This window comes from Phyllostomus discolor, chromosome 5 (assembly GCF_004126475.2).
Source record: "Phyllostomus discolor isolate MPI-MPIP mPhyDis1 chromosome 5, mPhyDis1.pri.v3, whole genome shotgun sequence".
Taxonomy (NCBI): domain Eukaryota; kingdom Metazoa; phylum Chordata; class Mammalia; order Chiroptera; family Phyllostomidae; genus Phyllostomus; species Phyllostomus discolor.
The window spans coordinates 29,670,259-29,686,456 of record NC_040907.2 but is presented as its reverse complement, the minus strand read 5'-3'; the positions used below and the strand labels follow the sequence as shown (position 1 = coordinate 29,686,456).

The window sequence follows — 16,198 nt, the reverse complement described above, 5'->3', positions numbered from 1 at the left end:
CACAGGATGGCAAGGAGAGGCCAGACCGGGCAACTGCCTCAAGGTCCCAGCCAGTGGGGCGTCCCTGGAGCACACAGGGCCAGAGGTCAGGCAGGTAAGACGTGTGCCCAGGAGGACCCTGCTGGTCCCAGGAGCCGCACGCCTGGGGCAGACAGCTGGTCTTCCTTCCAGACAAGAACAAAAGGCCACATTGTTCCTTCTCTCCACTGTGCAGTGAGCAACACCTTGTGAGGTCTGTGCACACGTGACACACAGGGCCAGGGCCTCGCACACACATGCACATGGAACGCCTTACATGGCTCTTGGCACACACATTCTGTAGCCCACAGCCCTTCTTGAATAAGCAGGTGGAAGGCCACCTGCAGGTACGAACCCATCCCCATGCATACCCAGAGCAAGGCAGAGGGATGGTCCCAAGTGCTACCCTGAGGATCAAGTCAGAACCCCACCTGACCCCATCGAGGCACTAGCTCCCTGAATACCTTGTGCCCTGCGACACCTCCTGAGACAGGGAGGAGAGACAAGGACAGGGAACCCTGCCCTGGGGAACACACTTCCCCATCTGCCCAGTCATGCCTGAAAAGTCCCCTTGCCTTGGCAGGCCCTGCCCATATGCCCATGTCCAGCCAAGGCGTCATTTCCGGACATGCTGAGACACCATGGGAGGCCAGACGACATCACACCGAGGGAAGAGTGGGAAGAAAGGAGGGACCACCGTGCAGTGGGAACAGAGCTGTTACCGCCAGCCCTGGTGTCCCTCCAGCTCGGCCTTGGGTGGGCCACTGCAGCCACCACCAACCCCTCACAGGCCTCCTCCTGCCCCAGCTGGAGGGGGTCCCAGGGCTGGGACTCCAGAATGCACCAATGCCCAAACCCAGCTCTCCAGACGACCCCCCAGCCTGGGCGCAGGGCAGGTGATTTTTCATTCCAGGAATCAATAAGGCCTAACAATCAGGATTGGATTTAACTCCATCCCTGTCTGGCCAGAGCCGGGGCCAGGCCCTGGTCAATCACGAACATTGGCCTGAAATTGCTGCTCAACGGGCGAGAAGTGAGGATTAGAGGAAATGCCAATCGCTGCTCAGCTCAGCACTCCCATCTAAACGCCTATTTTCTCCAGATGTGGCTGGTGCCCCGTGGATCTTGGCAGCTCAGGCTGGGAGGAAAGGCGGGGGAAGGGGAGGGGCCCATGAGCCCAGCTTGACCCAGGTCTTGCCCACACGCGCACACCTGTTACTTACATAGTCCTCGGATTCCTCTGGCTGCCACTGACCGCGGAGAGGGAGAGAAAGGGAGACAGGATGTGAAAGACTCAGGCTGGAGAGCGCCTGGCCCAGGGAGCACAGACGGAGGACGAGGGCCTGGGAAGTGCCCACGAGGCGGCAACCCAAAACCACTCCCCTGGTTTGACCCCAGCCCCTGCCTCACGAGCCCATTTGTCTGTGGCAGGGCTGAGGAGGGCAGGGCTCCAGGCCACTGAGGGATCAGAGTGCGCCACCTGAAGGTGCTTTGGGGGCCAGGCCGGCAGACACGGCTCAGGCAGAGGGGAGGGAACACACCACGGGGAGGGGGACTGCACAACCCGGTTTGCCTGGGGCAGTCCCGGCCTAAGCGTGTTGCCATGCTGCGACCCCAGCGGGGATGACACACTGTACAGCCATCTGAGGCAGAACCAGCGTCCCTTGGCAGTGAGGCCTGCATCCCAGTTGGGGGTGGGGGCCTGGGGCAGGCTGGACAGCAAGATGATAGAACTGTGAATGGCCAACTCGGAGCCTGGGCCCTGCCCCACGGGCACAGGGGAAGCACTCAGACCCTGCTCCTTCCTGGGGGTGCCTGAGACCTCGTCATGGTAGGAAAGCATGTGCCAGGGCTGGCAATGCTGCTATTTCTCGGTGCGTTCTTCTCTAGGCCACCGGGCGTGGAGATGTGTTAGCTGGACAGGCGGAGGGAGTGATGTCTCCATTCTGTGGCCCTATGTCCCTGGAGGGCCGGGGACTGGCAGGTGTAGAGCACAGCATGGAGAGATGGTCCAGGACATCTCCAAGATAGAAGTGCATGGGGTCCTTCAGCCCAACCACCCTCAGAGTGCTGCTCTGCCTCTGTCCACTGTGCCCAGTTCCTCCTGCTCTGGTTGAAAGGTTTTGCAAGGAGAGTGGCACAGGATATGTAGGGGAGGTCGTTAACAGGCCCCTACTGGCCATGGCCACTTTCCAGTGTGGCTGGGCCCGCCTCTGCCCTAGGTCCCTTGCCTGGTGGGAGACCTGCACTGTACAAGCCAGGCCCAGTCAGGAGGGCCTCACAGGGCACATCTCCTGCACTGGAGGCAGAGTGAGAGAAGGGAGAGACAAAGCAGGTGGAGTGGAATGGAGAGAGAGAGAGAGAGAGAGAGAGAGGGAAAGAGAGGGAGGGAAGGGGTCAGAGGAGAGGAGAGAAAAGGTAATGAGACAAAAACAGAGCAAGAGAGACGGAAACAAGGAGAAAGACAGAGACCATGAGAAAGGGGCACAAGGACACAGGGAGGAACAGTCGGAGACCAGGAGAAACAGGGACAAACCCGGGGACGTAATGAAAGGAGGCAGGTCTGGCTGCACACCCGTGGGGGGCACGTACCCCATGGATCTTTCGGAATGGAGCGGGGCCCTGGGCCTAGCAGATGGTGCTGCTGGGTGACAGACAGGCTGTGGTGTCCTTGATAGACCATTCAGGGGACAGTTGGACCCTGTGGCCAGGCTGGGGACCAGGCCCCATCTGCTTTCCTACTGGCTGAGAGCAGAATGACCCAGTCCCACGGGGGCCTCAAGGACAGCCCTTCGTTTTCTGTTGGCTTCCCTGGGGCCTGAGCTCATGTTTGGCTCCCACAGCCGGCCTCCAGGTCACGGGGTGCTGGAGGCGCGGAGGGCAGTCTCTCTCCTCCTACAGCTCAGCTTCCTTCGAACCTCTTGGGACCAGAAGGGGGCACCCAAAGTGGCTTCTCCAGAACCCCACGGGCAACAGCTGTGCTGCTGGCCCCTCGGAGGGGAGGGGCCGGGGGGAGCCCATTCCCGGAATGTTTCTGGGTGGGTGTGTCAGCTGAGGCTCCAGGAGCAGCCCTCAACCTGCCCCAGGAATGCAGGCGGGTACAGACGCCCGCCTCCTCACCCCCTTGTTCTCTCAGCACCCGCAGACTGAGTGGGGAGAGGGCGCCTTTGTTGCAAGAAAGAATTTTGTTCAGTGGGCTGGGCCCAGCAGGAGGCACAAGGGCCCCGTCTGTGTGGGGGAGCCCACTGGTAAGCACAGCACAGGGTCTGGGCCTCTACCTCTGATCCCCACCCAGGCATGGGAGGGTGTGTGGTCCTGGGGCGAGTCTAGGCTCCTTCCCTCAGGGTAGCTCAGCGCTGCCTCCTGTGGCTCCCCGGAGGTCCTGATTCTAGATGGGCAGACCCTGAGAGCCCATCATACCAGGCGTTAGAACTCTCCAGCTGAAGATTTTGGGAGACAACTTGCAATGGCAATTATAGCCCTCTTCCCAGAAACCCAGAGACGTAGCTTCTTGTCCAAGCTCAACCACCTACTTATACTGAGAAATTCTGGACCACTCACATCAGCTCCTAGGACCTCAGGTTCTCCATGCAGATAGCAACCCAGTGCTGAGGATACCCCAGGGACCTCGCCCCAAGCTCACGGGCAGTCACCAACCCCCAGAATGGAGCACAGGGTAGGATATGAGGCTGGCTGGCAGGCCCAGCTCTAATCACAAGGGGCTAATCACAAGGGGCTAATCCGCTCTCCTCAGGGCCGGGCAGAGACCATCGTCCCAGACTGGCCATTCACAGAACTCAGCAATGGCCAAGGGCCAAGTTGGGGGAGAAGACTGACTGCTGAGAAGAGCTTTCCTGGCGCCCGGCTGTGGGAGGAACAGCTGGCCAGCTCGGCACTGTCCAGGAGGCAGGTACATCTTGAAAGCACAGCCTAACGGGACAGCAAAGGTGCTCCCTCCCAACCACCAAGAAGGACTTAAGGGGACTGAAGTCTGGGTGGGGTGACAACTGGGGCCTGTGGAGACAGAGCCCCTTAGTATGTGCTGGTGGCTGAGCTGCAGAGCTGACCGCCAGGCTGGCACTGTCACCAGGGCAGAGAGATGGGGCTGGCAGGGCCTGTCGCTGGGCCCTAGCCCTAACTTGGTCAGGGCCTCCCGTGCCTGACACAGCAGGAGGTCTTGGTGTTAGTCCCTCTGAGAGCAGACAGCGGAGGGAGGCAAACCTGGGCTCCAAAGAGGACGCGAGTGTATGGCTGCCACCATCTTCCCACCCCACCGCCTCCCGGGGCGTACCTGGGCCTCGGCCAGCATGACATCCTGGATGATGGGCGGGCCACGGGGCTCACCATTCTCTAGCCGCACATAGGTGACCTGGTAGCCGCGGATCTGGCCGTGCTGCTTGCTGGGGAGGGGCAGCTTCCAGGAGACGTGCACGGCGGTGGAGTTCAGCGGCTCCACCTCCACCTTCCTCGGTGGCCCACTGGGCACTGGGGACCAGGGAGACAAGGAAGTCAGGCTTGGTGGAATGGGTCCGGCTCAGTGGGCAGAGCCCACACCAGGGCCTTGCCTTGGTGACCCACTACCCCAGGAGAGGCCGTGATATAGCTTCCTTAGACCTCCTGTCCCTGGAGAGGAACTTGGAGGGTTCCCTCTGCTGAGAACAGGGAGAGCCCAGGACCTGCCAGCTCCCTGGCTCAGGGCTACCTCACTTGGTGGGGAGCAGAGAGGCCGCCAACATCCCCAGTCCGTACAGCCTGCCCTGTCTGCTCCCGGGCCCCATTCTGTCCAGCCCAGGTAGAGGCTTGCTGATTCTGTTTTGAGTGTCTCTTGTGCCAATCTTCCCTGTTCTGACCCCTCAAATCTTAGTGGGGGCTGCTTCCACTTTAGTTTTTTAAGGCTCTGGCTGCCTTGGAAAGAGGCAAAGGCTGGGATTTGGACATAAGCTATCCCATAAGCTACATCTCCCCAGCCTCAGCCATTCGGCCTACACCAGGAAGAGGACTCCTCCTGGGCTTGTGGGAGACAAAGGCCCTGGGCTGCAAGGCGGGCGGTGTCCAGGCGGAGGGCCTCCCCTCCCTGCCCGTCCCCGTGGGTGCTGCTGCCTACCGTCCTCGTTGGTGCGCACCAGCACCGGGCTGCTCTCGGGGCCGGGGCCCACATCCGTGTGCGCCCGCACCCACACCCGGTACTCCGTCCACTTCTCCAGGCCCACCAGGTCCCAGCTGGAGTGCTCGCGGCTGATGCCGTTCACCACCTGCCGCCGGCGGTCCTCGCCGTCCACCGCCTCGTAGGCCACCGAGTACTGGGTGATAATGCCGTTTTGGCTGTCGGCTGGCGGTGGGACCCAACTTACCCGGACTGTGGTGGAGCCCGTGCTCACACAGGTCACCTTCTGGGGAGGGGCAGAAGGGGCTGGGGAAGACAAACGGGGGAGGGGGAAGCAGGCAGATGGAGGGGGTGTTCACAGGCACGGCGACGAGTCACAGAGGGGAACTCACCCGGGCAGGTCATTCCCCAAGTGCGCCATGGCCATCCCAGGGCCCCCAGGCTGGCTGCAGCCACTGCTGCCAGACAGCCCAGCTGCCTTTGGACCACAGGCCTGTGTGAGCCCACGCACGCACTCTCTCTCTCTCTCTCTCTCTCACACACACACGGTGTCTCCCACACACATATGGGGCTCTAACACAGTGCCTCACACATATGCTGTCTCGCCCCAGACACACACGGCATCATACACACACACGAGCACAGGCCACGCCACCCCAGTCCCACACCCCGCACATACAGCCACATACAGAGAACCTCTTCAGACGCTATCCCCACAGCTCTTGTCTTCTGAGGACAAGCGGCCCCACTGGCTGTGCCAGCAGAGGGATGCCCCGGCCTGTGCCTGCCTGGACCGGGTGTCTGCCCGAGCCACAGGTGACCACAGAGGCTGGAGGCCAGACGTGAAGGGGCCGATGGCCCCTGGGGTAGTTTGGAGAAGAAGTACCTGCTGCAGGTCCTCTCACTCACTGGGTCCCTGGGGTTATGGGGCGGGTCTGTCCTTTCCTCGTGCCCAGGGACACTTCTGGACCCTCTTCCCACCCAGGACGCTGCTGCCATTGCATGGGCCTCCTTGCCACATCAAGTTCTACCACCAGCCCCTGCCCAGGTGACTTCGGTGGCCCCCTCAGCCCACTGGCCCCAGAGTCCCCCATTGCCTAGCCTTTCTCCTTCCCAGCACTGCTGTGCTCAGACCCTGGACCACGCCACTACCGGACACAGCCCTACTTCCCAGACCACGGCCTCCAACGGCCCCTCGTAGACCTCACCTCCTGTCCCAGCCCAAGTGTGCTCCAGGCCCCAGCACGGTGCCTGCTCTTCACCCCCCAGAGACCTCCGACCCTTGACCTGCCACCCTTACCACCCCCACTAGACACTGAAGCCCTCTATCTCACCACTAGCCCCAACCCCCTCACCTCCTGGTCCCGCTCCTGCCTGGCCCACTCTGAGCTACGAATGAATCCACCTCTCCACCTTCTTCAAGGCGGCACCAGGGAGGTAGAAGAAGCCGCCTGCCCAGTCAGGGCGGCTCCCTCCGAACACATGCCCCGAGGCTCATGGGGCTGCCACACTGCCTGCCCGTCTGCTTTCTGCCCACCTCACTCTGCCACGTGACAGGTGAGTCCAGCCTCCTTCAGGCTTCTCGAACCCCCAGCTCCCATCGCCTCCCTTCCTCAGCATGTGACCTGTCTCCTGCTTTGTGGAGAAAACCAAAGCTTCTCAAAAGCAGCTCCCTCCATCTCTTGCTACCAAACTCACTCACGGACCTGCATTAGCACTAATTCTCACCTCCCCGCCGCCCAGAAGGGGGGCTGTACTCCCCTGCCCCAGGCCAGTCACTGCCATCACCCATGCTCTGCCCCTTTCCCCTTCCTGAGCCTCCCATGACCCCTCTTTCCCATATTTCCTACGTCACCCTATTGGCTCCTTCTCTGTAGCACTTAAGTATGCTCAAGATTTTCCCACTTGAAGAGACAAACCCCGGGCCTCCGCGTGGAGGCCCATGTGATGGCAGGACGCCATCTCCTCTCTCCCAACTACACAGCCGACATCTGAGCTTTCTGTCCCTACTTCCTTGCCTCCCATCATGCCTTGCATCGGCCCTCATGCCCCCCAAACTCTTGTCCAGGCCCATTCATTCCTCCACGTTCTGAACTCCAGCAGACACTGCGTGTTCCTCTGGGCCTGACCTCTCGGCAGCAACACCTGGTCTGCTTCTCAAAACTCTCTTCTCACCCTCCAACAACCCCCACCCCAACCACTCTCTGGGACCTCCTCCTGTCTCCGGCCATCCTCCATCCTCCTCAGGGTCCCTCACCTCAGTGCAGACCCTGGCTTCCGCGGCCTGTCCAGCATCACCATGCTGGTGGAGAACAGCACCTGAGCTTGGGTCCTGCTTCTGTCCTATCTCCTACCCTCAGAAGAGCCACCACCCTTCTCCCAGGTCTACGCGTCAGAAGCACAGGGTCCACCCGACGTTTCTCTCTCAGCCCCCACACCTCATCCATCTGCACCCCAGAGAGCTCCCACAGCCACCACCGCCATCTCACCTGAGTGGCTGTCTTTTACCCAGACCACCGCACAGCCTCCTCACCCCGGCCTTCCCACGCCGCAGCGTCGGCCCTCCTACCTTTCCCCGAGGTCAGGTGGCTGCTCCAGCCACATGGGCCCGTTGCTCGTCCCTGGCCACAACCAAGCACCTTCCTCCTTCAGGGCCTGGGCACCTGCTGACCCCCTCCCTGAAGCCTCTGTGTCACGCTGGGAAGCCCCTCCTGACCCCTCAGACCAGATGGGGTTCTCATCCTGCCATCTCTCCACTGTCTGTCTCCTCCACAGCACTTTACACAAATGTAATTAAAAGCTCATTTGGATAATTGCAGGTTCAAGGGCTGTGTGCCCCCTAGACTAGGACTCCCGTGGGCAAAGGCCGTGTCAGGGTCATGCTGCCAGCCCTGCAGTGTGCACAAGCCCTGGCGCCCAGCAGGTGTGCAAGAGCTGCAGGTGGAATGAATTCATGAACACGAGGTCACACGTGGTTTCCTGACATCACTGGCACACTCTCTCGTGGCACTGTGGCACAGGCCACCTCATGGACACTGCCATGCTTTAAGGCCGTCACACATGCTTCCTGTCTCGACGCCATGACCCCATCCTGCGGCACAGCCCCAGCACTCTCATCACATAGAGCTCATGAACAGTGGTCTGCGGTGGCCGAGTGACCAGACAGCGAGAGCTGCAGAGACCCACAGACAGAATCATGGGTCAGATGCTCAAAGACACACTTGCTGAGTCCCAATCCTAAGTAGGCCTTAACAGACTGAGCCCTGGCTGGTGTGGCTCAGTGGACTGAGCACCGGCCTGCAAACCAAAGGGTCGCTGGTTCAATTCCCACTCAGGGCACATGCCTGGGTCGTAGGCCAGGTTCCCAGTGAGGGGCACACGAGAGGCAACCATACATTGATGTTTCTCTCCTCTTTCTCCCTCCCTTCCCCTCTCTCTAAAAATAAGAAGACCTTAAAAAATAAGAAAAGTTTCAAAGACCCCATGGTAGGGACGCAGAGACTCATTGACCCACACTGGCAGGAGCCGCACGGCCAGGTGGTTGGATGTGGTGACACATGCTCACAGCACCAGTTGCACACACGCAGCGTGCAATACACAAGTTATCACACAAACGGCCTTGTGGACAGCCCCACACACAGATGGCCACAGGACCCCAGTGCAGGCACATGGACACGCGCAGTCACGTGGTCTCACTCTGACAGGGGTGCTCTGTGGGCACTCGGCTTGGTGTGACTGCATGGCTCACACACACTCATGGTGCGGGGTGCGAGGGAGGGGACACGGGCGATGGGGAGATGAGATGCGGGAGTATGGGGAGGGCGACAGCTGCCAAAGCAGGTCTGGGGCTCAGTGAGTGTGGGGGTCCCACCACTGAGGACGGTCTAGTCAGCTGGCGCGACCAGCGCAGAGGCGGGTGGAGGGAGGAGATGAGTCACAGACACAGAACTTACCTGGGTGGGGTGAGGGGGCGTGGAGGGGACAGGAGTCAGGCAGGGAGCAGTGAGTGCAATAGCCACCTGGCCGCAGAATAGAGGGCACTTACCTGTCCCTCTCTACGGGTCCAGACCTGGAGCCCAGGCCAGAGTCTAGTGCGGGGCCCAGCAGACCTGGCCGCCTGCCTGGGCGTGGGGGAGGGGGGGGTGTGTGTGTGTCCCAGCCCAGCAGTGGCACGCAGTCATTTCCGAAGACACTTACTGGACTGTGCTGTGCGGGCCTCAATGGTAGGGGTGAAGACGCCCACCCCCATCTCAGAGCGGGCGGCCAGCTGGAAGCGGTACAGCGTGTCGGGCTTCAAGTCCTCCAGGGTGTAGGAGGAGGCAGGATCGAAGGTCACCTTGTGCTGGAAGAGCAGGGAGCACTCACTGACTGCTCTGACCTCAAACCAAGGTCACTCAGAAGCTGTTCCCCAGCATGAGGTACAGCTGACCCCTCTGGAGCCACCGTGGCTCCAGGGCTGCCTCTGTGCCACTGGACACTGGGCCCACACGAGGGACACACGGCCCCAGGGGAACTCTAGGGCTCGGCCAGTGCCACGTGAGCGACAGAACCCAGAGGACTCAAGGACAGACCTAGTCACTCTGCACCCAGCACGGGGTCACAAAGACTAGGATCCATAAAGGCTGCATGAGCCAGAGTCCCCAGGAGTACCCCAGGGGCTAGAGAAATCTAGCCAGGCCTACCTGGGTGGGCCCGGCACAGACCCTGAGGGACCAGGAGAGGCCCTCCTCCCCCTCCTGTCCTCACCAAGCGCTCACCTGCTGGCCTTCGTCCTCCGCGGCCCAGTATACCAGCTCGTACATGATGATCCGCTCCTGAGGGGGCAGCAGCCAGGAGAGCTGAATCCGGGTGTCAGACTCCGCCTCGGCCTGAAAGTCCGCGGGCTGGGCAGGCACTGCAACACCCCAGGCCAGGCGTGGTCAGCCTCACTGACGCCCCCAAGGGTGGGGGCACCCAGGGGAAAAAGGCAGGGGAGGGCAGATCTTCACCCCCACACCCTTAGCCTGCACTCTGAGCGACCGCACACTTGAGGAATACGGGCCCTCCTCCTTCCCGAACCCCTGCGTGCACAGCCTGAGGAAGGAAGTGCCGCCACCGCTGGGTCCCTGCCCCCCAGCTCCGCTGCGGCCGTCCGGCCAGCGTGCTGCCCACACCTACCTCCCTGCTGCGTCTTGACCTGGATGGCAGGGCTGGGGGGCCCGTCGCCCACGGCGGTGAAAGCCAGCACGCGCAGGCTGTAGGTGATGCCAGGCAGCAGGCTGCCCACGGTGGTGAGGAGCCCCGCGTCCGTGTTGTGCTTGTGCCAGGCGCTCAGGGGGCGCCGGGAGTCCGGGGAATAGTAGACACGGTAGCCCCGCACCAGGCCGTTGGGCTCCTCGGGCGGCTCCCACTGCACCAGCATGGTGCTGGCACTCAGCATGCGTGCCTGCACGCGGCGTGGGGGGCTCGAGGGTGCCTGCTCCCCCGTGCGTGCCCGCACCACCTCGCTGGGCGGCCCTTGCCCGATACTGTTCACTGCCAGCACACGGAAGATGTATTCTGAAAAAGGGCTGAGGCCACCAATGCTGTAGCGAGTGGTGGCCACGCCGTCCACCTCCTGAAAGGGGCCCTCTGTGCCCGATGCGCGGTACTGAATGCCATAGTAGGACACAGGCTCCGAGTTCCCAGAGTCCCAGGTCAGGGTGACGCTGGTGGCGGTCGTCTCTGTCACCACGAGGTCAATTGGAGGCTTTGGCAAAGCTGGGGACAAAGTGAGACGCTCAGGGCTGCCTGGGGTCATGACCCCAGGGGTCACCTAACCAGAGTGTGGTTGATCCCCACAGCCCACCTTGATGAATGGCCTGGAAAGTATGCGGTGACCTCTGAGGGAACCTAGTGGGGGATGGTGCCCGTCTGACCCCGGAGGCCTTGCATCATCCAGTGCCTGTCCACGCCACTTCTGGGACTGGCTGCATCTCCACACCAGCCCCTATGACTCATCTGTCAATCAGACCCAGACGAGACACTGCCTGCCCGGGTCCCACGGAGACGGGAGACACGCAGGCTGCGGCTGAGACCTGCTTCTGCAGCCTGCCTGGGCTCACCGGTGGGTGCGTATGCATAGCAGGGGTCAGGGACGGGGGAAGGTGTTTCCTCGAGGAATGGCCCTGAATTTTAGAAAGAGTGATGGGGTGCTGGCCCACAGAGCCAGTGGCTTGGCTGAAATTACTGGTAGAGAAGTCCCAGGCCCACAGCCAATGTTGAACAAACAACTACGGAGTGTCAGGCACTGTGCCAGGGCCAAGGCCCATGTCACACAGGCAGGCGCCTTCTCGCATGGAGCTTAAACTCCAGTGTGAGAGGCGAGCAACTGACGTGCGGACAATGATGTTGGTGTGGGCAAGGGCAGTGGGAAGCGGGGTGCCGGGTGGGAAACAAAGCCAAGGACTCTCTCTAGACAGGCTGACCAGGGAAGGTCTCACAGAGCTAAGACCTGGACAGCAAGATGGAGCCAGTGGTGGCCAGGGCTAGGTGAGGCACCCAGCACATCAGCACGGGGTGTGCAGCCGCGATTAGGCCACAGTGCAATCCCAGTTTATATCCTAAAGCCGGGGCAGACACTGGAAGGCTCTCTCCCTTTCTTTAAAGGAAGAGACAGTCCTGCTGTGCATGCTGAAAAGAGCACTGAAGCTGCAAAATGGGGAGGATGGATCTCAGGAGGCAGAGCGGAAGCAGGGAGGCCGGGGAGCCTGACACACACACATTTGCTCGTCCCAGGGCCCAGGGAGCCCACACGCCCTTTGGTTACTGTTTATCCTGTTTTATGCCCTTCTTGCCAGGAGGCTGGGAAACTCGAGGGTCTGCTGCTATGTGGTGGTAAGAGGGGCGTGCTGTGGAATCAGACCCCCAGGGTTCAAGTCCCGGCTCCATGATTACTTCTGTGTGACCCTGCATCACAGTTCCTTCACTTGCAAAAGGGGGATGAGAGTATCTACCTCCCAGGGTGACACTGAGGCTGAGTAATGTAATCTGTGCTTCCCAGCACTGCCTCTGCCCCCAGGACTCAGTACCTGCTAGCTGTTACTGCCGAGACTACGAATGAGCGAAAGCTCTCCCTCCACCCCCAGGGGCCAGGAGGACCCCAGAGCCAATGCATCCAGGAGAGGGCACGACCGGGCCTGGCCTGGCCCCACAGCAGCCATGCACGCTGGTACTCCAGCAGCACTCCACAATGAGGCCTGCCCGTGGCACTCACCTTTCACTGTGACCTGGGCCGTGGCCTCAATCATACCCAGGGAAGAGATGGCCACACAGGTGTAGTTGGCAGAACGCATGACATTGCTGAGCTCCAGCACGTTGCGGCCAACTGGCATCTCATCCTCCTTGGTGAGTTCCTCGGCGCCCATCATCCATTTCACATAGGGCATGGGCGCGCCCACTGCGACGCACGTCAGGTTCACACTGCCGCCCGGCATCACCTCATGGCTAGTGGGAGGGATGGAGAAACGAGGAGCCACACGGCGCACTGCGGGAGGAGGGAGAGAAGCACTCACAGGCTGGGCAGGGGACGCAAGGGGATGGAAGGGCAGGGGCCCCTCATCCAGGAAGCCCCTCTTGTCAGAGCCAAGCCCACCTCAGAGACAGGAGGGGCGGAGTCCCTGGGCCCTGGTTCACCACTGCCCACCCCACTTCCAGGACAGAAGTAGCCCCTGCACTCAGGGACTGTCTGGAACACGAGAGATTCTGCAACCAAGCTCCCAGTTGACAGCCTAGGAAACTGAGGCCCAGAAAAGTCCTATCTGCCCAAGGTCAAACAGGGACTCAGTGCAAAGGCCAGGCCTACTCAGGGCCACAAGCCAGGTCACCTTCCAGTGCCTGCCCCTACCTGCTCCTGACCTTCTCCCCACAAGGGTCTGCAGAGGGGCCAGTTGGGGCCCCCTGAGAGAGAAGTGCAGGCACCCTACGGGGGAGGGTCCTTGGAGCATGGCTGGGGCCTGGCAGAAGATCAGTCTGGGAATGACACAGCCACCTTTTCTGGAGTTGCCGCCTCTACCTCCAGGCCCAAGAAGAGAAGAGGGCCGTGGCATGACCTGCCATGACCTCAGCCATGCTCAAGGCGCAGCCTAGGAACCTAAGAAGAGGGGCTGCCCCCCAGGAGGGACTGGGCAGGGGCAAGGGGTCCGGGCGGGCCAGGGATGTGGTCCACGGGCAGAATGGGCATGACGATGGCAGTAACATGATGAGGGCGCCAAGCAGATGGCTTTCCGCGCCAATGAACAAGGATCTCAAGGGGGAGGGTGGCTGTGCCTGGCCACAGCCTCCGGCCTTGGGCTCCCCAGGTCAGAAGCTGCTCTGAGCTTCTCAATCCAAGGTACAGCCAGGTGACCCGCCCCCCAAAGTTGCAAGCCTGGCACGGACATTTGGAACATGCAGAAGAGGGCAGGCATGCTCGGCATGCAGACAGGTCATGCGGCTGGTGGGCAGAGGCGGGGGTGTGCCCTTCACGGGCACCCCTGCAGACAGGGCTGGAGAAGGCAGGCAACAAGGCTAAGTGACCAGCAGGCACCACCGAGAGTGCAGGTCTCAGAGGACTCCTGTGGGGGAGCCCAGGCATGCAAAAGACCATGGTACCCCACCAGGAGCACCTCTGCTGGAGGTTTGAGGCTCTGCTGCTTGCGCAGCCTAAAACCACAGAACTGGGACCGGAAGCAAATGCAGAGACCACCCAGTCCAACCTCTGATCTCCCTGCACAGGGGTCGAGCTCTGGCCCAGAGACCAGACATCCAGCAAACTACCAGGTCCTGCTAATGCACTGCCTACCACTTCCTCTCCAAATCCAAGGGCAACTGGTACCACCCAAGTCCAAGCCACCACCATCTCTCTCTGGATGGATGCATGGAGTTCCTCATTGCTCCTCCTGCCTTGCTGTCCTCCAGGCCCGCTGGTCTGGCCCAAATCTGCTCTCTCCACTTCCCTGGTCAAGAACTCCTCCAGGGTTGCCCAGTGACTCCTCAGCCCCGACCACACGACCTACCCTCCCTGGCCTCTGCCTCAGCTCCATCTGCGCCACCTCACTCTGGGGCCTCCTGACAGAACTGGAGCCCCACCAGTGCCCTGAGTGGGCCAGGCATGACCAGTGTCATGGGCTTGGTCATTTCCCCATGTCCCCAGGCTGGACGGGGTCTCCGAATGTCTGGTGGACACGCAGCAGTCTACCTTCTAGACTGGCATCGTCATTTCCTCTAGGGAAGTCATCCATTCTTGCCCCATGAGGCACATGGCCCAGATCTGGACAATACAGTCTTTAGACTTTCTCAACAAGGATGAGAATGGTGGGCCTTATCTCTCCACTGCGGTGGCTAACCTTAGAGGGACTGGGGACAACGTAAGAGGCCCTGCTGAGAACGAAGCAGTCGACTGACTGATGACAGCAGAGCTGAGACAAGGACAAATGCCCACCCAAACTGTTCAAACACCTGGATCCAGCTCTGCCTGACACCAATCTCCATTTCTCAGTTTGTTAAGACAAGAGTTTCCTTGTTTTGCTTAGGCTGATATAAGTGGGTTTCTGTCATCTGTCCTAAAGCTGCGAGTCCACATTGAAGGACAAGAGCAAGTCACAGGTAGAGCAGCTCCGTGTGGCAGAGGGCAGGTGGGCCCCAGAGCATGGCTGGCAAGAGGAAGCCACAACAAAAAGTCCCCTGTGAGCACACCGCCCCTCCCCAATGGCACAGAGGTGCGGTCAGGAGGCACAGAAAGAAGCACAGCCCGGCACGGTGGTGTAGGCGCCCCTGGCCTCTGGAGCTGGGCCTGCCGAGCGTGCAGGGTCCAGCACAGCCCAGGTTCGAGCAGAAAGACAGGGAGCAGCCTTAACTGACCAAGTCTTTCCTCTGCTCTCAGCCAGTGGCTGCCCCATCTCCTCGCGCATGGCCGTTTGGGGAAGGGAAACCACTCTTGAGCACCCGCTACGTGCCGCAGGTTTCCACAGCTACCACCTTCCAGGGACAGATAAGGCACTAAGGCACTCTCGGTGACATGCCCGCGTTTATCCCGATACTACAAGCAGCCTGTCTGATGGAGAGCTCGTGCCGTCTGCGCCTGGCTGACAGGCCTGAAGAGAAGAGACCCAGGAGACTCCCGAGAGAAGCTCCTGAAGCTTCTTGGCTCTGGGTGGGACTGGGGAGCCTGTGTCAGGTGAGAGGGCTCGGGGCCAGCTTGGCCCCAGTCAATGGCTGGGTCCCTGAACATGAGAGCAAAGAGCCCCAGGAAAAGGAAATAGGTCCTTGATCAACAGACCCTGGATCCCAACCTAAGTAGGGTACAAAGCTGACTGGACTTTACCCCAAACAGTCCCCAGAGGACAAGGTCTCTGCCCACTGTCAACCAATGGGGTACCTTTGGGCACCAACATTGAGAACAGTTTTATTTTTTTGCTTCCCCCTACTAGAGGCAGGTGGAAGGGAGAAGTCCAGGGACTAAGGATAGGATGTGACCCTCAGGGTCATCCCTAACACCAGGCAAGGGCCTCCGGCTACAAGGCGAGAGAGGAGAGGGACAACCTCCCGGGATCACCGCCACCGGTGGGGCCACACACCCTGGACCTGCCCCGAGAAACAGCCCCCTTCCCACAGCCACGGCAGCAGCCGTGCTGTCATTCCTCCCGCTGCCGCAGACGCAAGGCCTCTGAAAGGGACAGTGCTCGCCCTGGACTCGGTCTGCTGACAGAAGCAACAGCAGGGAAGGGAAGACCAGGGCCGGGAAAAACGCACTGAGGAGTCTAACATCACGCTCCGACAATGCCCGTCTCTTACCGTTCCCCGTGCATCCTGAGTGCTGGCATTTCACAGACAATTTCCAAAACAGGGCCCTGCCATTTCTGGATTATATTTGAGCTGTAACTTTTAAGTCTAATTATTTGCGCTGACAACCCCTATAATAGGGCGGCGCGGCACCCGGAGGCGCCGGCATTCAGGGAAGTGACAGCCTAATCGCCGGGGAAGGCTGCCCCGCAATCGGCATTCACTCGCGGAAATTTCTCCAATGAAAATAACACAACATTAAGGAGGGGATCAGGGGCAGTATCCACTGTATCAAGA

General features: G+C 60.7%; 1 protein-coding gene across 18 annotated transcripts in view; it reads right to left on the bottom strand.

Moving 5' to 3' along the window:
- Nucleotides 1–16,198, bottom strand: part of PTPRF (protein tyrosine phosphatase receptor type F) — an 82,273-nt gene that overhangs the window by 18,747 nt on the left and 47,328 nt on the right. For 7 of the 18 annotated variants that reach the window (XM_036025893.1, XM_036025896.1, XM_036025903.1 and 4 more), the window contains 7 exons: nucleotides 12,357–12,626; nucleotides 10,280–10,861; nucleotides 9,880–10,016; nucleotides 9,320–9,464; nucleotides 5,123–5,428; nucleotides 4,310–4,503; nucleotides 1,242–1,268 (listed from right to left, as the gene is read on the bottom strand). In XM_036025893.1, the coding sequence (XP_035881786.1) occupies nucleotides 1,242–1,268; nucleotides 4,310–4,503; nucleotides 5,123–5,428; nucleotides 9,320–9,464; nucleotides 9,880–10,016; nucleotides 10,280–10,861; nucleotides 12,357–12,626 (1,661 nt within the window). The remainder of the gene's footprint in view (nucleotides 1–1,241; nucleotides 1,269–4,309; nucleotides 4,504–5,122; nucleotides 5,429–9,319; nucleotides 9,465–9,879; nucleotides 10,017–10,279; nucleotides 10,862–12,356; nucleotides 12,627–16,198) is intronic. The other 11 variants (XM_028512055.2, XM_036025895.1, XM_036025904.1 and 8 more) reach the window with 3 other exon arrangements.